At 34.8% G+C, this 21,366-nt stretch overlaps 3 protein-coding genes and 1 long non-coding RNA gene across 5 annotated transcripts; 3 read left to right on the top strand and 1 right to left on the bottom strand.

The window, feature by feature from the left end:
• The first annotated feature begins 590 nt into the window (after positions 1-590).
• LOC132621221 (wall-associated receptor kinase-like 14) lies at positions 591-7,421 on the top strand. The gene is made up of 4 exons (XM_060335398.1): positions 591-826; positions 1,013-1,785; positions 5,367-5,441; positions 5,849-7,421. The coding sequence occupies exons 2-4, from the start codon at positions 1,050-1,052 to the stop codon at positions 7,132-7,134; spliced, it is 2,097 nt and encodes a 698-aa protein (XP_060191381.1). The 5' UTR covers positions 591-826; positions 1,013-1,049; the 3' UTR covers positions 7,135-7,421.
• A 545-nt stretch (positions 7,422-7,966) lies between these two features.
• On the bottom strand, positions 7,967-8,639 carry LOC132621223 (uncharacterized). Its single transcript, XM_060335400.1, has one exon. The coding sequence runs from the start codon at positions 8,550-8,552 to the stop codon at positions 8,085-8,087; it is 468 nt and encodes a 155-aa protein (XP_060191383.1). The 5' UTR covers positions 8,553-8,639; the 3' UTR covers positions 7,967-8,084.
• A 1,650-nt stretch (positions 8,640-10,289) lies between these two features.
• LOC132621697 (NASP-related protein sim3) lies at positions 10,290-16,431 on the top strand. Of its 2 annotated transcripts, none has more exons than XM_060336051.1 (6): positions 10,290-10,641; positions 11,475-11,722; positions 13,749-13,943; positions 15,236-15,326; positions 15,478-15,748; positions 15,825-16,431. In XM_060336051.1, exons 1-6 carry the CDS (start codon positions 10,352-10,354, stop codon positions 16,155-16,157), a joined length of 1,428 nt encoding a protein of 475 aa, XP_060192034.1. In that variant the 5' UTR covers positions 10,290-10,351; the 3' UTR covers positions 16,158-16,431. The 2 variants fall into 2 exon arrangements, with proteins under 2 accessions (XP_060192034.1, XP_060192033.1); XM_060336050.1 differs by having other exon boundaries at positions 13,743-13,943.
• Positions 16,432-17,396: 965 nt separating this feature from the next.
• LOC132623433 (uncharacterized) lies at positions 17,397-19,289 on the top strand. Its single transcript, XR_009576235.1, has 2 exons — positions 17,397-17,812; positions 18,993-19,289. It is a non-coding gene; the product is annotated as an uncharacterized LOC132623433 (long non-coding RNA).
• Positions 19,290-21,366: the final 2,077 nt, after the last annotated feature.

The following is a 21,366-nucleotide window of genomic DNA, read 5'->3' as shown; positions in this document are numbered from 1 at the left end:
CTAATGTCATGCTTCCGAAAGGACAATTCGAAGGCTAGTTGTCAGTTGTCAATATACTATTCGTAATTCAGTTGATTTTAATGACGTCAGATTCACTCCCTCATTACTGTTCAGGTCAGCCTGATCTGTATTAACTATTTATAATAAAGGAAAAATAAATTAAACACGCAACAAATGCCATGGAGTTAGAATTCTAAACTCTTTCCCGTTCCAATTTTATTTATTTATTTTGACCAACTAAATGTATTTTAAATTTGGTGTTTTAGAAAAATAAGAAACTATAATTACTTATTCTTCATTCTATCCTTATTATTAGTGGAGGATTAGTAATATGCTATTTAAGGATAGATTAAAAATAATCTTACCAAATATTTTTATGATTAATATCATTAGTATTAATATTTTATTTAAATAGATACAAAAATTGTAAAATTAAATAATATGAACCCAAAAGTATTTAAGAAAGTGAGAAATAAAAAATGTAATGGACGGTAGATGTGGAAAGTGAGAAAGGCTCCCAATTTGCACAGGCGCATTAAATTATTTTAAAATAAACTTTTGTTAACAATATATATAAACGAAAGTTAGAAATGGAAATGCTCTTGTGCGAATTGGAGGTCCTCCATCTTCCCCCTTCTATATATATCTCCTCTTTTAGTCAAATTACTGTTCGATACTTTCATTGATAGGAACCAATTCTTTTTGTAGAGCCGTTTTGAGCTTCAAGTTTTGGATTGCTACCAATCAGAGAAAGGAAAAGTTGCAAAGGAGTAAAGAGAGCTAAGGAGCTAAGCTCAACATTAATACTAGATGAAACCAGTCCACGGTACTCTCACCTTCCCTTGTATGGAATTCAGAAAATAGCATTTATTGACAAACAATGAACTAACTCCCCACCAACGTCAACTGCACCCCCTTTAATTCCCTCAATAAATTGTCAAACTCTCCAACTTTTTTTCTTCTTCCTTTTTCATGTCTAATTAGTTCATTTTCATTTCCTCTTTGCTTGCAGAAGCCCATGATTGCTCTCTTTAATTCAATTTCCAACCATGGTATTTGATCATCAGATAAATATTATATTCGTCTTCTCTATTTTATTGGTATCTGCTGGGGCTACTAATTCAACTCAGTGTAATCAGCACTGTGGATTTGGTTCTAATGGTCCGCGTGTTCCTTATCCATTTGGGTTCTCAGAGGGTTGTGGGATTCCATTAAATTGTACTGAAAGTACCGGAGAGATCAAACTCGGAGAATATCTAATACAGAATGTTACTTCAGATACTCTAATGCTCCATTTTCCGATAAATTGTAGCCGTCGGATTGAGGATCTTCACCAATTGAATGGAGTCAACTATGTTATGACTTGGAGAAATGGACTTGTTCTACAAAATTGTAAAGCCCGTAGAAGCGAGTGTACAATACCATCGGAACTTCCAAACACGCGTTTGAACATACAGTTATGTGATATGAAGAAAGAGAATGCTAGTTGTTATTCACAGGGGATTGCTGATTATTTGGATTACAATAAGCTGAGGAAGACAGGGTGTGGAGTTGTGGTTTCTTCTATATTGATCGGTGTGGATAATGATACAAAGAACACTTCTCCCATGTTTCTGGAATTTCAAACGATGGAATTGTCTTGGGGATTGCAAGGAAATTGTGCATGTGATGATGATGCAAATTGTACTAGCATTTCACTTCCAGAGAATCGAAACGGTTTCCGGTGCCGGTGTAAAGATGGATTTACCGGTGACGGTTTTCGCGACGGTGATGGGTGCCGGAAAGGTTAGTTGTTCAATTTTCCGTTTTAAAAAATAAAAATAAAAATAAATTCCTCTTATTTTTAGTCAAATGTTACTTAAAACAATTATCTGCAACATTATTCACTGTCTATGGTTTTGAATTTTGTGGATTATCTATACTAGATGGTCAAACGCTAGAGATAGCACACCTTTATTTATTATGAACAAGTAGAGATAGATTTAGAATTTAAAACAGATGAGCTCAATATTTAATTTCTTCGGGATGGTTTGGTATGATGGATAAGTAAAAATAGTGATGGGATAAAAATTTAGTATCACCTTATCCTTTGTTTGGTTACTAATCGTGGAATAAGTTATCCCAGGATTAAAAATAGTGTTGGGATAACTTATACCCATCAGAGAGTGGAATAGTAATCTTGGGATAACTTATCCCAGGATAAAACAGTGAAATTGACTAAAATAGCCCTGAGGTTCTCAAAATCCTTTTTCTACTACATAAGGTGGAGGGTATTTTTATAAACAAATAACTTTTTCTTAAAAGTTATGCAATGCATATTACTTTTAATCAACAAACCAAACAATCAATAAGAAATAATATCAGGATAACTAATCCCAACATAATAATTCTCAGTATAACTTATTCCAATATAATTAATCCCATCATAACTTGTGTTCAAACCAAACAATCCCTTAATGTTAAATTCAATGACCATTGAAATTATAGGTTCAATATTTAATACATATTGAAATTTTAATTTTATTTCACATAACATATGTACTTTTCATGTCAAAAATACTAGGTTAAGATGAATCCGGTAAATTGAGCTCCATCCACCTTGAGGTATAGGTCGATATTTTAGACTTTAAGTACCTCGACATATATATAGCATTAATGGATAATGTTGAAAGTAGAACTCAAAATGTCTACTAAATTTGGTACTATGGCAATTCAATAGAGACGATGTTTATCAAATTAGGGTTAAAATTCAAAGTTAATTGCTAGATGGCCTAATTGTTGTTTGACTATAGGCAAGATGTGACGTGAGATATGATAAGACGACTAGTAGTTTTTAAATTTGGTTTGACCAGTAGCGACACGCCAAAGAAGAAAGGCTGTTGTTGATTTCAATGGAGGCTATGGGTATTCATTGATACAATCATGGATTTACATGAATAGACTATGATTAAACTAGTGATTAAGTTTGCTAGGAAATCCAAATATTCCACAAGTTGCGTTTAAAAGTAGTGCATACGCGGCTGGTGTAGTCAATAAAGGATTTTGATTTGGTCGAATTTGCCTTGTAAGCTGTCGACCGTTGAATGTCTCCTCAATGACTTGCACACTTGTTTCTTTTTCTTTTTCTTTTTCTTTTTTTGGTTAAGGGACTTGTTTGGTCTCACTTACTTTTTCCTCACCAGGTTCCTAACTTCAGCTGCCACTTTCCTTTCTTCTTCCTGCACATGGACATAGGACAACTATATTCTTATTTGATTGGAAGATACTCCCTCCGTCCCATAATAAGTGTCCTCTTACCCAAATTTTTTTATCCCATAATAAGTGTCACCTTAGGAAACCAAGACATAAAATGACTAATTTTTTCCAATTCTACCCTTGGACAATAAAATAGCATCTAAATGATGATTGGAAAAGTCACATAGTAACTTGGTATTGTTGGATTCCCAATGTCAAAAGGTTTACTTCTTGTGCATGTTCTAATCAAGAGGTAAAAGTAATTTGTTTTTATTATATAGGGGTAATTTGGTAAATATCACATTGCATTATTTGTTCTTAATATGCGTATTTTTGGCTAAGATGACACTTATTATGGGACTGAGGGAATATTTGATCAGCCACGAATTAAAAGAAATGAAATTTATTATCTTAAATATATATATTTTTGTGGCTATAAAATCATGTTAGTAAGAGTGAAGTGAGGATTCTAATGACCTATTTGGACATAAATCTTTTTTGCTCCTTTTCAAAAAAAAAAATCAACAACCTGTTTAGTTATACATTAATCAGACAGTTTTTCAAGTTAAAAGAAAAGTCCTCACAAGACTTTACCTTTTTTTCAAGTGAAATGCATGTCCGAACACAACTTTCAACTTCCAACTTCCAACTTCCAAATAACTTTAACTTCAAAGACTACTTTTTTCAAATATCACGCTCATGTCCAAACGCCTACCAAGATTATATTTTTCCAAAATTTGTCGTTCTTTCTTGGACAAATAAAAAAAAAAAAAGTATCACATAAAATGGGCGTGTAGAACAATGAAGTGACATAGGTTTCATTACCCTCAATATAGAGTAGTTGTGTCCTTGTGGGTATAATGATATTTTCTCTCCCTCCACTAATTTTAAATTATGAGTTTGCCTCTAACATAGACCCTAGTCATGAAAGAAGGATATGATGGAGTCTTTATGAGATTGCGTATTCGAAGTGGTATTGTAACTTAGTCTACTTCAATTTAAATGACAAGTTTGTGCTCGATGACCTAAAATTATGTTATTTAGCTGGATTGAGCTCTCTACCTCCACTTAAAACGGAATTTGCTTCTCTTGAAGAGTTGAACTATAATTAGTTACCTTACCCAATTGCATATATATCAGAAAGAGGATTTCTTGGTTATTATATGACACGAATTAAGATCTTACTAGAAAAAAGAAAAAGAAAAAGAGGAAATAAAGCCTTCTCTGACTCCAAGACGGTGAATGTGATTGCTGACGAGGTTTGAATTATTCTACTCCTAAATTTTCAAATGGATAATCCCCAGAGTCAACAGCTCTCAATGATTTTATTGCCTTTTAAATTTATTGTAAGGGACAGCACATGGTCACTGGATGTCCACAAGTTTGAACGGGCGAAAGTAGGAGGATGAAGCGGACCTGGATTGTTGATTAAATTCATATTGTATTGTTGAGTAAGCATCATAGTAAAAGGGACTTGAGTCAATGCCAAGTCTAAACTAAACCTTTCTAGATTAGACAAGCTAGTACTTCACCTGAATCAAGCTTTAATTTGAAGGGATGAAAGTTGAAACTGATTCATTTTACCAATTGATTCAATGTCCAGGAAATTCTGTTAAAAAAAACATCTTGACTTGGAGATTTAACCTTAACTGAGCACTTAAGAAAAAAACCTTAATTGAGCTATGCTTACCACCAAGGGCTGTGGTGGGATGGATGAGATCTCTCAACCCTTAATCATAGGTCTCGCATTCGAGCCTTGAGAATGGAGAAACTCCTCATAGGGAGCACTTCCTAATCTTACACTACGCGAATTTGGATTAGTCTGCTAGGGGGTTCCGAATATTTGAGGTTATACCGATAAAGAAAGCTGACTAGTGCTTGTGAGATTCCATGCTTTTGGAAAATTGGTTTCATTTGTTGATCATGTACTTACTTCATAACTATGGAAGGGCATAAATTTTCATTCTAATGTTGTTCTAAAATACTTTACCTATATATGCAATCAATTCTATTTCCAGAAAAGAAATAATTTTGCCCCAACCCTCCATATATTCCTTCTACCTCTTTCTCTATGATTATCTTCAGTTTTCATTTTTATACTAACTTCCTCTTTATGTTTGTCTCTCCATCAGTTTCTAAATGCAATCCTTCAAAATACCTCTCCGGCCGATGTGGTGGAACTACAAAAATTGGTGTGCTCGTTGGAGGTAATTTTTTATTTTTTTTGCTCAACTTCTCCAGATAATGTTGGTAACTCAATTCCTGTGATGTGTGGAAACCATTACTTCTCCACTCGTTTAATGTACTAGTGTTATCTCCTGCTTCATTTTGGCAACACCTTCTCAATTACCAAATGTGCACTCTTCAATTTTCTTTAAACGAGCTTGATAGCCAGCAGATATTGGTTTTGTAATTTATTTATTTTTTCAAAGTTTTGTAACCTTATTATGTAAGAGATTTGATGTTGCAATATTGCAAAAGAGTTGCTGAACTTGCTAACTGATAAGTAAACTTCTGAGCTTGCTTTACACCCTTTTGATTTACTTTACTGGATTTAATATAAATAGTGAGTTGATCTCTTCCTAGTCTAATGAAATTGTCGATCACTTAACAGGGATTATTGCTGGAGCTGGTTTAATGGCTGCTTTGGCTATTCTCCGCTACTGCATTCGAAGACGTTCAGCATCTCTGAAGAAAAGGACGAGCGCAAAACGCCTTCTCTGTGAAGCTGCAGGTAGCAACAGTGTATCTGTATTTCAATACAAAGAAATTGAGAGAGCAACAAATAGTTTCTCTGAGAATCAAAGGCTGGGAATAGGTGCTTATGGCACAGTTTATGCTGGAAAGCTCCACAGTGATGAATGGGTTGCAATTAAGAAACTAAGACATCGAGATCCAGATGGTGTTGAACAAGTGATGAATGAGATTAAGCTTTTGTCCTCTGTAAGCCATCCAAATTTAGTCCGACTCTTAGGTTGTTGTATCGAAAATGGTGAACAAATTCTTGTTTATGAATTCATGCCCAACGGAACTCTAGCTCAGCATCTACAGAGAGAAAGGGGTTCAGGACTTCCATGGACAATACGTCTCACTATTGCAACAGAAACTGCTCGTGCAATTGCTCACCTTCACTCAGCAATGAATCCACCAATATACCACAGGGATATCAAATCCAGCAACATACTTTTAGATTATAGCTTCAACTCAAAGGTTGCAGACTTTGGTCTTTCCAGATTTGGCATGATGGATGATTCCCACATTTCTACAGCACCGCAAGGTACTCCAGGTTATGTGGATCCTCAGTACCATCAGAATTACCATCTTTCCGATAAGAGTGATGTGTACAGCTTCGGGGTGGTTCTTGTAGAAATCATTACAGCAAAGAAGGTGGTAGATTTCTCTAGAGCTCACAGTGAGATTAACTTGGCTGCACTTGCAATCGACAGAATAGGGAAGGGTCTTGTGGACGAGATAATCGATCCATTTCTTGAGCCACACAGAGATGCATGGACTCTATCATCAGTCCATAGAGTTGCAGAGCTTGCTTTCAGATGCCTTGCATTTCATAGGGATATGAGGCCTTCAATGACAGAAGTGGCAGATGAGCTAGAACAGATCAGGCTCAGCAGTTGGGCATCATTGGAGGACAATGTATGTATGACTTCATCAGTGAATTCGTCTTGCTCGTCTCCGCGTAGTATGAGCGAGACATCTTTTCGTAGTACAACAACTAAGAAAGGAGTTGGAAGTAGGAGATTGATCCTTCCACAGCAGATAGCAAATTCACTGACAACCATGGAGGAAATAAAGGATAGTTCCCCTGTTTCTGTGCAGGACCCTTGGTTAAGTGAAGACAGTCCCCCTTCAACAAACAAATTATTAGGTAGTGCTGGTCGATGATGACTTGAAAACAAAGTCTGCTTTAGGTAGAAAACAGAGGTGATCACCTGTAATCTATTAGTGCCACCTTTTCTTGTCTTCTGATCTGGTGACTATGAGTCTATGACCAAAGAGTAATACAACAGCTCTTTCTGTCAAAATTTGTATTCGTTCTGCCGCTTTATAGGCAGAATTATACATTATGAAGGATGTGAAATAGTGATTGGAAATGTCACAACAAGATAGGTCAGTAGCTAAGCAGTCGCAATTTGTATTGCAGTGCCATGAATATGAATCGTCTTTACCCAGTTGCGTGTTCCTTATTTTTCTGTTATTTATGTGTGATAACAACAATAATAACAACATACCAAGTGTAATCTCACATGTGGGTGTTTCAGGAGGATAGAGTGTATGCAGACTTTACCCCTACTCGTAGAGATATAGAGGTTGATTGCGATAGACCCTCGGCTTGAGTAAAGCATTTCTGTTATTTATGTGTGATGTGGCCAAAAGATAAACTAGTGATTGGTGGCAGATTTTCTTTTTACTAGTTGAAAGGCGCCTGTAAACAAAAAAATCATCTAGCTACCTAAGACCTATAGCACAATTTGCTTCAACATTGATCTTTTTAATTAATAAAAAATATCAGAAATTTTATGTACTCCTTACAAATTAATTATATACTATGAGGAATTTTTTTTCTTAAAACTCCCAGAAAAATATGAACAAGTTGAAAAGGCACTGATTTAATTTTCATTTGAGGACTTTCTCAATTTCATCTCTAAATTCAAGAAAAACTCTCCTGCATCAATTCCATCATACATCATCTTCAAGACTAATGCTACACGAGATATATTAAAACAATTATCTACATATAACTTTATTAGAATGCCATTCTTTGAATTTAGCTAAACACAGATCAAATTTAATTTGCAAATAACATTTAGGAAAAATTACATGAAAAGCAGGTTTCAGGATTTTTGAGCTTCAGGTCCTAAAATGCCATTAACAACAGCTCCAGCCACCAAAACTCCAACTAATTCAGCTCCAACCACCGCTCCAGCTTGCGCTAACCCACCAAAACTCATGCTACTCTCAATCTTCTCCTCAGCTGCTTCTATCCCCTTCTCAGCCGTCACCAATCCTTTCTCAGCCGCTTCAATTCCCTTGTCTGCCGCATCGAATCCTTCCTTGACTAATTCTTCAGCCTCCTCCTCTACTTTCTTAATCTTCTTTCTCAGCCCGAAGAGCCCAATGTCCTCAGCCTTGGACGGCATTTCCAGCGCTTTCAGAACTGTTGTTGCCGTCACCAGAGATATCAACTGTCTCCGCCCTGGGAGAGCCATCCACGCCTGCTTGGTGGACGGAGTTGTGTTTGCATTTAACACACAACGGAGTGGGGAAGTCCGGACTGTAAGTGAGGTAGTGATGGAAGCCATGGCCTTGCTCTCTCAGTTTCGCAAAGCTGCCTCTATACCACAATCAAGCTAAATGTGTGGTCTGATATTTTTTTGAACAGACACGAGGAAATATAAATAAATATAAACTCGGACCAGAAAAGGATTATTTAAAAAAAAAAAAAATGCTATTGGCTTCTTTTCTAATAAGTACGCACATTTTTTTTTTGTTTTTCTTTTTCCTTTTGTTTCTTCTTTTCCCGTTTTAATATTTTTTAGAGTGTGATTGTATTATTTGTAGGTGTAACATAAATTTTCGCATCTGAAAATTAAGACAAAAGAAAAGTAAACCAGTTATGATGTCGGATTTCAAGTAAATAATGAGATTTATGATCTTTGGAATATCTTAAATTTAAAGAGAGACTCTTCCCATTTTACTCTTCAAAATTAGTATAGTAGATACTCCGATTTGAGTTGAATCTCTTAAAACTTTCTTAATGTGAGGTAGACTAATGAATAACGGGGAAAAGTAATTAATAACATGCACTTAAGTAAGCATTAAGTAGAATTGAATATTTATCCACTCCTTATTATTAATACGTGACATTTATCTTTTACATGAACTTTGTTATTTAACTAGTGTTAACTATTACTATGTATGATCTTAATTTATTATTTATCATGATAAAATTAACATAATTTGATACATGCATCATATCCGAATAACTCTTTTATGCCAAATTATTACCATGAAATTATATACTCCCTCCGTTTATCTAGTTTTAACTTGATACGAAGCTTAAGAAAGTAAATAAGATTTTTGAATCTTGTCATTATTAAATAAATGTAGAATGTACTAAAATGTCTTTTAATTTTGTGATCTTAAACATGTCATGTGAAATATTGGAATTGAAGAGTTGCGAAAAAAAGACACTTTTTTTAAAGTTGAAAAAAAAAAAAGTAAAATAAACATTTTGAAATAGAGGGATTACCTCAACTTCCCATCAAGAGTATACATGCTGAACCATTATTTGAGCATATTGTGGTAAAATTTCGAAATCCATAAATTAAATTTAAAGAGCAAATCAATTTAATTTGATTTAATTAAAAAATGATCAAATGACAGTCCTAAGAAGAGTGCATACAAATTGGTAGGTTTCAGAAAAATAAAAAAGGCGAAGAAGACTGAGTAGCCGTTTGGCCATAGATACCAAACAAATTCACTTTTTTTTGGAATTTTTGAAGTTGGAGTTGTGTTTGATCATAATTTTTTAAATGGTAGTTTTTGGTGAAATATAATTGTAAAAAAGTAAAAAAAGTGATTTTTTTTTTAAAAACAAGTTTTTTGAATTTTTGGTATTCCGGAATACAACTTCTTCAAGTTGTATTCGGAATATTTATGGCCAAACGATACCTGAGTTGATTTCATATACAATTACTCAACTTTTATTTTACTGTACTAAAATAATTAAATTATTTTTTGTAACAAAGAACTTATTCAACTTTGTCTAAATATTACGAAAGTCCCTAAATTATATTTTTCACCAAAAAGTCACTCAACTTTACTTAAGAATCATAAAAAGTCATTAGGAGGAATAAATATAACATTTTAGATGATAATTATTATTTAAACAAACTTGAATGATCTCTAAATAACAATTTTTTTCTTAATGACGTAATGTGATTTTTTAGATAAAATAGTCGGGAGTATTTTTTTCACTCGGGTCATTGACATAAAAACGTCGTCGTTACTTCACAACATGAAATTTATAACGGGTTTTTGGGGGTTCAAAAGAGAGGGAAAACACGAGGGCTTACAAAATTTCTAACCAAAGGAGACAATGGCAGAGGAAGCAGCAAATTCAGAAATAACAAGCCCTCCTATGGCTGAGCAAAACCAGAACTCAGTGAATGCCACAATTGAATCAGGGTTTCAAGGAGGAGGCACAGAATCAACTTGCAACAACATAGACAACAGTAATAATGCTGAGAGTTCTGTGGTTACTTCTGATGGTGACCGTGAAAAATCCCTGGAGTTTGCTGATGAGTTAATGGTGAAAGGCTCCCAGGCAAGTAAAGATGGAGATTATGGAGAAGCCGTTGAATGTTATAGCCGTGCCCTCGAAATCCGGTTAGGGTTTCATTTCCTTAATTTTATTTTGTTTTTGTATTTCTTTTGTATCAAGGATATTTAGCTGCCTGTTTGTTTTCTTTTGTTTGAGACTGTTTGATTAGATTCTTTCGAGATGGAAATGTAAAATAGGAGATCGTTAGGTACGAGTGTTTAGGGTTTAATGTACTCCAGGTAAATGAGTTGTTCATCTTTCGAGTGATTTTTTTTTTGAGATTTCTTGTGATTTAGAGTAGTTGAGCAGAATATCGTGTTAATATGGGACTGATACACAGTACGCACTCTTTAAGTGATTATCAGAGAAATGTTTTTGCATATACTTACTTTACTTATCTTATGAAATTCACTGTGAAAAAAAATTCTTTTTTGTGCTGTTCAAATTCTTTACATTTGGGAATGAGCTGTAAAATGAAGAACCACTGTGTATATGGTTGAAATTTACGTGCTTTCCTGGACTCTGGGATTTTGCAAGTACATTCTTCAATAGCCATCTAAAGGCATCATTAGCATTGGTTTCCAAGCTGTTCAGTTGATTAATTGAAATAGGACTTGTCAGTCTCTGCACATGACGAACCTTCATTTTCTTTCTTTTGTCTCTTCTGGTGCAATTGCACCGCTGCTGGTTTACTTGGATAGTTGGATTTAACATTCTTTGTTACATGAATGTGTGTATAAGGGAAAGATTTGAAGAGTTCTTTAAGTTGCCCTATAGCTCTTTTCATCATACAGCATGCATAGTTTTAGAGTTTCTCTCCCTATATATTAGCTTTTGATGTAATTGAGCCATTTCTGGTAATTCTCGTTTCACATGGACTTATCTTGCAAATATTCAGGGTTGCACATTATGGTGAACTTGCTCCTGAATGTATCAATGCATACTATAAATATGGGTGTGCTTTGTTGTACAAAGCTCAGGAGGAGGCTGATCCTTTGGTTGCTTTGCCAAAAAAGGAGAGCGTGTCTGAACAGGATTCTAACAGAGATGGTTCTGTTAAAAGTGCTATTAGTTGTGAGTCTTCTATCTCAAGTACTGCTGAACCAGGCGGAAGCTCAAATGGAAAGGAAAAGGTGGAAGATGATGGTTAGATTCTTTTACATTATTTTCTCATTTGATTTCTTAATAACATTTCTCGTGCTTTCTATTAGCGACATCATTCATTCTCAAACCTTCATAAATGAATTGAAGAGTTTGCTAAGTAATTAACAAAATTAGCACAGATGCAGAAAGTGTCATTAAAATCTATTGTTTCATCGTATAGTAATGTGAAGCAAGGACTTTAGCATCTCATGGATGAAGCAATAAGCTTCATTGAAGACCATCATGAGGAACATAGTGATCACAAAAGAAAAGTTTATCACTTCATAGGTGAAGCAATTAGCTTCTTCGAAGTCCATCACTTTAGAAGTGAGGAACATAGTGATTACAAAAGAAAAGTCTATCACTTCATAGGTGAAGAATAAGCTTCTTTGAAGACCATCACTTTAGAAGTGAGGAACATAGTGATCACAAAAGAAAAGTTTATCACTTCATAGGTGAAGCAATTAGCTTCTTCGAAGTCCATCACTTTAGAAGTGAGGAGCATAGTGATTACAAAAGAAAAGTCTATCACTTCACAGGTGAAGCAATTAGCATCTTCGAAGTCCATCACTTTAGAAGTGAGGAGCATAGTGATTACAAAAGAAAATTCTATCACTTCATAGGTGAAGCAATTAGCATCTTCGAAGTCCATCACTTTAGAAGTGAGGAACATAGTGATTACAAAAGAAAAGTCTATCACTCCATAGGTGAAGCAATTAGCATCTTCGAAGTCCATCACTTTAGAAGTGAGGAAGAAAGTGATAAAAGGAAAAGTGAATCTCTGAGAGCTATAGCTATGTTAGTGAGCAGGTACTTCGCGGAATTAGTCGAGATGTGCGCAAGCTAGCCCGAGACCATGGTTATAGATAAAAAAAAAAGTGAGGAGCAAACTGATCCAGCAAGAGCAGTTAATTTTGCATTTTACTTTAAAGGTTAAATAGAAGAGAGAGAGAGAAAGAAGGAAAAAGTATCCTGCTATTTGAGTAATAGTATAGTAGTATTCCTTCCATCAGCAGTTGGCATTCTCCTTGTCCGTTATCTTCTTCATTTATAGAGTTTGTAAAATCTCTTTTTTTACTGCTTCAATTTCCTTGTTTCTTTTTCTCAAACTAATGACCTTTCTTTCTTCGTCCAGTATTTGAGTTCTATTCTTCCATAACTTATCACTTTGAGCTTCTCTCTTTGACTCTCCTATTGCATTCTAAAAGTAACTAATTGTGAATTGGATGGTGCATATTAATTCTTTTTTTTACTCAACATTATTGAGTAATTGAAATTTGAAATCAATTATGCGAGCAAAGTTATGTTTCTGTGACCTTGTTTACATAATAGCGTAAAGATGTTTAATTTAGTTGGATTAGTAGTGTCAATTGTACACTGGACATTGAAAGTAGCAATTGTAATGGCAATACAATGTTATGTGCAATGTTACAAGTACTAAATTCATATATCCTTATAAAAAAAAAAGGATTACTAGATTCATATATGTTTGGTAATATTTATATTTTCTGTAAACGTGCACTTCATTCCGAAGAGGCAGGCTCTTAGCTTCTCATTTCGGTTAAAAGGCCCATGGCCCTGTTTCTTACTGCATATTTTGCTTTAAAGACACAGGACACAAAGTCTCTTCCAATTTTTTTCTCTTTATCTTTTTGGGGATGTGGGGTGCGGAGAGGAAATTCAGTCTACCTGGTTAAATCACAGAAATCTCTGAATTGCAATAGAACCATATGCAATTGCCTTCGATGTTTGCCATTTTTAGTTTGTTACTGATTACTGCTGCGTCCTTTATTTAGTAGTTTTGGGAAAGATGTATGTTAGAAATGTTTTCCTACTACTAGACATCAGTTATCTGCAAACTATTTGTTTCTGGCGTTCTAATTATAAGAAATGGGTATGTCCTATCGTTTTTGCTAGTCTTCTTCTGAGGATTATGTTAGTTAGGTTGTCAAAATATAACCTGGGAAATTTTGTAAAGATATCTTCTTTAGATATGATAATTCTTGTTACTGTTATGGGACAGCTGCAGAGGAAAAAGAGGATGAAGGAGATGAAGAAGAAAGTGATGATGAGGACCTGGCTGAAGCTGATGAGGATGAAACTGACCTGGATTTGGCCTGGAAACTGTTAGATGTTGCAAGGGCAATTGCTGAAAAGCACTCTGGTGACACAATGGAAAAAGTGGATGTATTATCAGCTTTGGCTGAGGTAGCCTTGGAAAGAGGTTTGTCCCTCCATTGAACAATACTTCCATTACCTTAATTAGAATAGTCTGGTCAGACTCCTTTTATGTTCTGTGTGGGAAGTTGAAATGCCCATTGGGCTATCAACCACCATTTGTCTTGTTGACTAAAATATATACTGTCAACAGGACTTGTAATTAGGTTATCATCTCAACTGGAAAACTCAGTTTATTTATTCCATTATTTTGTTTGTTTGAATTGCAATTCCATGCTGCACAGTTTCTCTAACTCAAACTGTAAAAGTCAACGGAGACAACCGTGGAAACTAGATATGAGAATGATTGTTAAAAGCATTAAAATGCGTGGCCTAGCAGTCAATGAAGTTGCAATAGATCATGGAGATCTGGGTGCAAATTCTGCCTAGGTAAAAATGATAGGTGAGTTCTTTCCTTCCATCTATGTTTTGGTGGATAGAGTTATCTGATACGTGTGCTGGTGGGAGGTAGCATGTATCCGGTGAATTAGTTGATGTGCAAGCAAGTTGGCCCAGAACCACCATTATCAAGAGAGTGAGAGATAGATAGAGAGCGGCTGTATTTTAATTCTTATGTACAAGTGCAAAGAGACAGGGTAATCCGACTACTCAGACTTATGAGTTATGAAATGGAGGTGAATTTTTCTGGGATGATTTATCAAGACCATAATCTAGTTATATACCAGTGAGTTATAGATGTTGTGGAACATGCTGCGCTGAGAGGTGTTTCTCCGTGGTGATTATGGGACTGAGGATGAGGGAGTGGACCAGCAGATTAAGGAGTGTCAGTGGCAAATATTGGGGCGATCAAGGGTGGAAATGTGATGTTAGTCGCTTGACATAATTGTGGAACTCCATGCTGAGTCGAAGAGATAAGAGGGACATGACATGCTGCTCGGATCCTTCAAAATTGCCATCGCCCCTATTTCTGATCCTCCAAAAATAGTGCAGATGGGTAACAAGTTTAGAGGATTCGGGCAACATCACATGACCATGAGTAACGAAGCCCCTTTTCCTCCTATTAAAATATAATTCAAAAACTTGCTAGTATTGTTAGCTGGAATCTTGTATCTATGTTTTAGATGTTTACTTGCTACCTGTTTCGTGAATTGCTTTTGAAAATCCTAGCCGACTGGAGATGGATTAAATGCTTGAAAAAAACATGACCTAAACTGAACTGATCAAACCAAGTGCAAATGATTTGGGACATTGGGTTTACCTTTTTAACACTACCAAAATGTTTATTTGTCTACTTCACATGCTATAGGATTTGTAAATTTTATTATTTTCCTTTTGCAGAGGATGTTGAAACATCTCTTAGTGATTACCTGAAGGCATTATCCATTTTGGAACGCTTGGTTGAACCAGATAGTCGCCATATTGCTGAGCTGTATCCTTAATAAACATCTAACTTCCCTCAAATTAAGGGGATTTTTTTCTGTCCTACATTTAAGTATTAAGTTCTTTATGAGGTTTCTTTAAGTGCCAACTTCTAGGTGTTGCTTCCTCTTCCTCGCCATGTGATCTTAACCGTATTACAGCAACTTTAGGATATGCTTATGTCTGGAAATTGGTTCCAAGCCTGAGGAAGCCATACCATACTGCCAAAAAGCTATTTCAACTTGCAAGTCGCGGCTACAGAGGCTCACCGATGAAATAAAGCTTTTGTCAGAATCAGCAGAAAAATCAACTACTCCTAATGTAGATCAGATCGCGAGACAGTCTTCCAGTGCATCACAGTCTGATTCTGTAACTGCAAAAGAAGCTGAGGTTGAAACACTCACTGGTCTATCTACAGAATTGGAGAAGAAGGCAAGTATTACCAGTGGAGGTTTGATTAATGTCTTAGTTCTTTCTTCTTTTTTCATTGTGACTCTTCCACTTGCAGCTCGAAGATTTACAGCAGTGCATGTCAAATCCATCATCTATCCTCTCAGATATTTTGGGAATGGTTTCTGCAAAAGCAAGAAGTATGGAGAAAGCTGAAGCTTCTGTAGCTGTGAGCTCTTCACAGATGGGTGCTGCTACAAGTGGTAGTGGAAGTTTTGACTCTCCAACTGTTTCCACTGCCCACACAAATGGTGCATCTGCAGTTACTAATCTTGGTGTAGTTGGAAGAGGAGTCAAGAGGGTCCATCTAAACACAACTACAGAGTCTAGTCCAGCGAAAAAACCTGCATCTGAGCTGCCGTCAAATAATGGAGATGGCAGTGCCTCATAAGGGATGTATTGTTGCTGCTTCGATTAAGTAATCTTTAACATACAAATTTACCCTATTGTCAACACTACTGGTGATTTCCTTAGTTTGTTGCACTATGTTGGTTAGCTGGGAAGTCTGTTGTCACAGATATGTGTCCTTTCCTTGATTACTTGTATGACTTAGTAACTATTCTGTATGTGTTGCTTAATTCTTCTGCATTATGTGTTTTAGATAATCTACTTAGACTCAGAAGTTGACCACTTGTTTGAATGAGATGATAGCTCTGTTGGCAAACTAGTAACTGAACTAGTAATTACTGTCTAGACTAATTGGTGTGTTGATTAACCGTCATGGCAAGCATCGAGTTTCTTATCCACTTGGTTTTGAAATTAATGGTCGTTCACCTATTTTCACTTTCGGCTTCCAGTAAACTTATGGTTATCAGTGAATACTAATTCGTTCTTTCTTCATATCATCTAACAGGCATATACGCTTCAAATTATGATGACCTTTTCCGAGGCTTTGTTTGCTGCTCATCGTTGCTTAAACTGCGAAATTTCTTACCTGTTAAAAGAGCTTTGACAATAGTCCATGTACTACCATGTTTTCTTGGAAACCGAAGTTTGAATTCAGCAGAGGTGACATTAGGTAAATCGTTGCCTATGGCTTCGTGGGTAGAGTTACCTAGTTATTGTGTTGGTAGGAACGCTAGGTGTGCATAGGTTGATCTGGAAACCACCATTACCCCGAACCAAGTAAAAAAGATCATTATACCATATTTTGCTGTAATGCTGTGGGATCTTTTATTCTATTATTCGTCCAAACCTTTCTCATAGGAAACTTCTGGTCTCTAACCAGCTTGGTGAATCTAGTGCTGTTGTCTCCAAAGAATATTCTTGCATAGGGAAAATAAAAGATAAAATTCAGTGCTAGGATATCTTAGTAAGACAATTCAATCCAACATTATTCTGGCAGCTAAGACGACGTACGAATGTTTCTGAAATTGAGCGCACTTCCATGTGAAGCATACCTGCTCTGTGTCGTTTATACACTTCCAAAGATTCTCTTAAGCATTACTATGAGTTAGTGCTAACCGTACTATAGCATGTTTTGTCTGATTATAGTTGGATTAGTATGGATTCTCTGTGGAACCAGACAAACACGAAATGCCAATTTAGTATCTTACGGATAATAAAGTCCCTAGTAACTTTGTCTACAGGGATATTTGACAAGATATTAAAAGTAACGCAGCAAGAAAAGCATAGTTGGTGAATCTTTCCGTGGCCGAAGAACCTATCCGACACAATCAAAGGAACTTCGTGACCACTCACACTATATGGGAGTTAACGATTGGTCGTTGAGATCAAAGTTGATGGCATTCCTATAAATGAGCTCAATGGATAAAGTAAACAAAACAACACCATCAACTTAGGATCGAAGTATTCCAAGAAAAGAAATAGAGAAAAAAATGTGCTATAGAGTGGATTGTAAGAAATGTGGGAAATACTCATGGGGTGGGTGCGGTAAACATTTGAGCACCCTCTATGCTAGTATCGAACAAGGCAAACACTGCAATTGTCATCCTTGGCCCGGGGTTGTCATCCCCCCTTCTCAGACCACAGCCCAAAACAAATGTGTTCCGACCACTCAAAACAACTGTGTTGCGACCACTGCAGGTATATATCACTATAGTCGGATCTAAAATTTAAATTGTGGACGCACCTAAAAACTAACCCGTATAAAATTTATTCGCACCTGGTGTTTGTATCAGCCCCATGGATACATGACACGTCTTTACATACAATTTAATTTATGAGCCTATTTGGATTGGCTTATTTTAGGCGCTTTAAGTAAAAATACTCTTGTAGTGTTAGAAAAAGATAAAAAAGTGATTTAAACACTTGTTTTTAAATCAAAATAACAAAAATTAAATAAGCCAAAAACCGTAACTTAAGGCTTATAAGCATAACCCATAAGTTATATGCCCTTCCAAAAGGCTCTTAATCATGGTTAATTAGAATGATTTAGTATAAACACCAGGAGGTGTAGATACAATTCTACTCTTCTTAATAAATGAACATACTTCTTAAAAAAAATTGCTTAATCTTTTTATATACAGTCTGAGATGGGCATCACTTTGTAGATCTGCCTCTATATTATCGGCTTTTCCCCCTACATATTGGCAGATTAGTTAAGATGAATGGAAATGGAGTGAACCTAGACGTCGAATAGACACACTAGGTTAAGCTAGAGAAAGAAGAAAAGTTGTGACCTTTGCTTTAAACTAAAATTAAGGTATCAACTTGGACGAAAAAAAGGATAATTAAGATCTATTAGCGCTCCGATAAGTAATTAAGTAGTACTCTTTCTTTTCGTTGTTCTTTCTCGAATTTTGTAGACCTTTAATTTGTGATTAGAAGCCGATCAAAGAAAATGAAAGAAATTAAGCAGATGGTCATGATCAAAGAAAATGAAAGAAATTAAGCAGATGGTCCCATTATATGTCTAGTGCCAACCCAAAAGGGAAAGTGGAAATTCTCCCCTAAGCAATTTAAAAAAAAAAAAAAAATCCGAAGAAACCAGAAAATTCTCCACCATCAACAATTGCTTTGCGTTTACAACTTTTGACAATTTTTCATACTAAATTTTGAACGATTGAAACGATTCAAAAGTATAAGCTATAATTTTCTTTCTTCATTTCTCTACAAATTCACATCCCAAGAAAGTGATTTATTAGTTGGATTGGAGACACATGCAATAAATCAAAGGTGGTGGGACTGGACAAAGAAGGATGGTGCTAATATAATTAATCTTTTCAATCCTTGGATTGATTTCAAAATAATTGTTGTTTTGTAGGTACTCAATGAGGCGATGATGCCGTTGGGCACGAGGTACACTGCTTCAAGAGACCAATAAAGTATATTATAATATAATATAGTCGTAGTTATCTGTAATAAGGTAATAATAATGTGATAGGGTGTTGTAAATTTTGAGGTCAATACACATTGACCGAACCACTCTATTTTGCTTCCATAGTTCTAATTTATGTGCAAGAAAAGTAAATCGATTTCGAGAATTGAGTGCTCTTTTAACCTTGTGCAGGGTGTTTGTAATATTTATTCTATATATTCAATTAATCACGGGTTATGTGCCCCTTTTGGGTTTTTCTTTATTATTCTGAAGGAGGTAGAATGGTTTGATGTTTGTGCCCTCAATTTTTCCTCCAATATCAGTTTTGCGATAAAGGATTGAAATAGTCTGAGTTCGAATATAAAATTCTATCATCGCTTATATCATTTATTTGGTTTATAATCTACACATATTACACAAAATTTGAGTCAAAATCACCGAGTTCGGATGAACTTATAGATTACTTTCTAGACTCGCCTTTGCTCGTACAATACTTGCAGATTTAGTTCAAAAACATATTTGACAGTATTGAGATATTTGACAGGTTTGTGCTGACATAATATGAACTTCAATAAAGAAATAAAATTTATATAACTGATCTCAATTTATTTGAAATTAAAACGTAATTATTATTGTCGTAAAGATTTAGTCGAAAATAATGTGTGTCCGCATCTAGTGCCAAATATTACTTTCACCTCAACCTCAAGGATTCTTACACGTGGGATGATATGAATATTTCGCCATCCTGGGACCGGTTTGATAAATTGAGTGTCAGATTATCATCTTCCTTGAAGACAAATGTCAACTAATAGTCCTGTAATTAGTCATTAAGTATTAAAGAATGTCCACTTAATATGGCTATAATCATGGCATTTCATTGTCCTCCGCTTTGGAACATGAATAACTTTAAGGGAGGACATTTCATAGATGCTCTTGTATGATTGTATCCAATAATGTATCTTTTTGAACTAGTCACATTTTAATGATATGATTACAGATGTTAAATTTATGGGTTGGGCTGATTTTAACCGGTTAAAGTAGTTGAGTTAATAAATGGTTAGTCATTAATCCGTAAAAAAATTCTTTTCACTGAAATAAGCTAGGTTAAAATGAACTAAATAATGGGTCATAGATCAATCCCTCTAACTCTTATTAATTTATTTTTTATAATTTATTTTATTACCTAACAAAACCTTTCTGTTATAATGATTATATGTTAAAAAAAACAACAACATATTTTTCTTAGGATATTTTGCAAAATTTATCATGGGTCAATCAAGATTACATATTTAGCCCAAATCAATCAATTTTTAGATGAGTTAAATTTGGCAGGACAAAATAAGTTGAATCAATAAACTGGTAGAACATTAACTTGCCTAAACTTAAACTTAGGGGTGTTCATGATTCGGTTTGAGTTTGCTATCTTCCAAAAGATGTCCAAATCAACATAGTCGGTTATTCAAATGTTAGAATCAAATCAAATCAATTAAGTCGGTTTTTTATTGCTTCGGTTTTTGTCTTTTTTTTTCCCCAATTTTTTGTCAGTTTTTATTTAAATATATGACAATATACGTCCAAGCACATATTAAATTGACTATTTTCTAGCATAACACTATCAAATCAATTACTCCTATTTGAGAAAAGAAAGAAATATAAGCCTAATCAAGTCATATATGTACTTTCTCAAAAAAATTGTATGCATCATCTAAGAATTTAACCATTTTCAAGGAACATAAACAAAAGTTCTTACAATGAATTTATTTTTTTGCAATAAATTAAAGATCTAGTTGTGATATACAAAGATATCTTGATGAGTAATTAAAGGACTCAAAAACAAGTTAGTTTGAACAAGAAATAGATTCTTAGAATTATCAAAATATAAATTAACAAATCAAACTAGAAACTAAATTAGAAAAAGTTTGAAATTTTATGATATTAATCTTTTGCACTCTTGATTCATAATCTGTGTTTTTACCTTTGTAGTAATCCAATTTTATTATTTACGATATACATGGATATTTATAATTTTTACCTTTATAGTAATCCAATGGTTTAGATAGATATTTATATTATCGGTTTGATTCGGTTATTTCAGTTATTTTTTGCTTAAAATCAAAATCAAATCAAATTTTATCGGTTTATAAAATGAAAAACTAAAATAAAATCAAAGCAGAAAATGTCGATTTTTTTCTTCGGTTTGATTCGACTTTCAATTTGGTTTGATTTTTCAGTTTTCCGTAAACACCCCTACTTAAACTGATAAAGCGGGTCATATTTTCATACACTAGTTTTACTACCCCTATGGCCTACCTATGGTATA

The sequence above is a fragment of the Lycium barbarum genome, chromosome 12 (assembly GCF_019175385.1).
Source record: "Lycium barbarum isolate Lr01 chromosome 12, ASM1917538v2, whole genome shotgun sequence".
Lineage (NCBI taxonomy): Eukaryota > Viridiplantae > Streptophyta > Magnoliopsida > Solanales > Solanaceae > Lycium > Lycium barbarum.
This window is presented reverse-complemented; position numbering and strand designations above follow the sequence as displayed.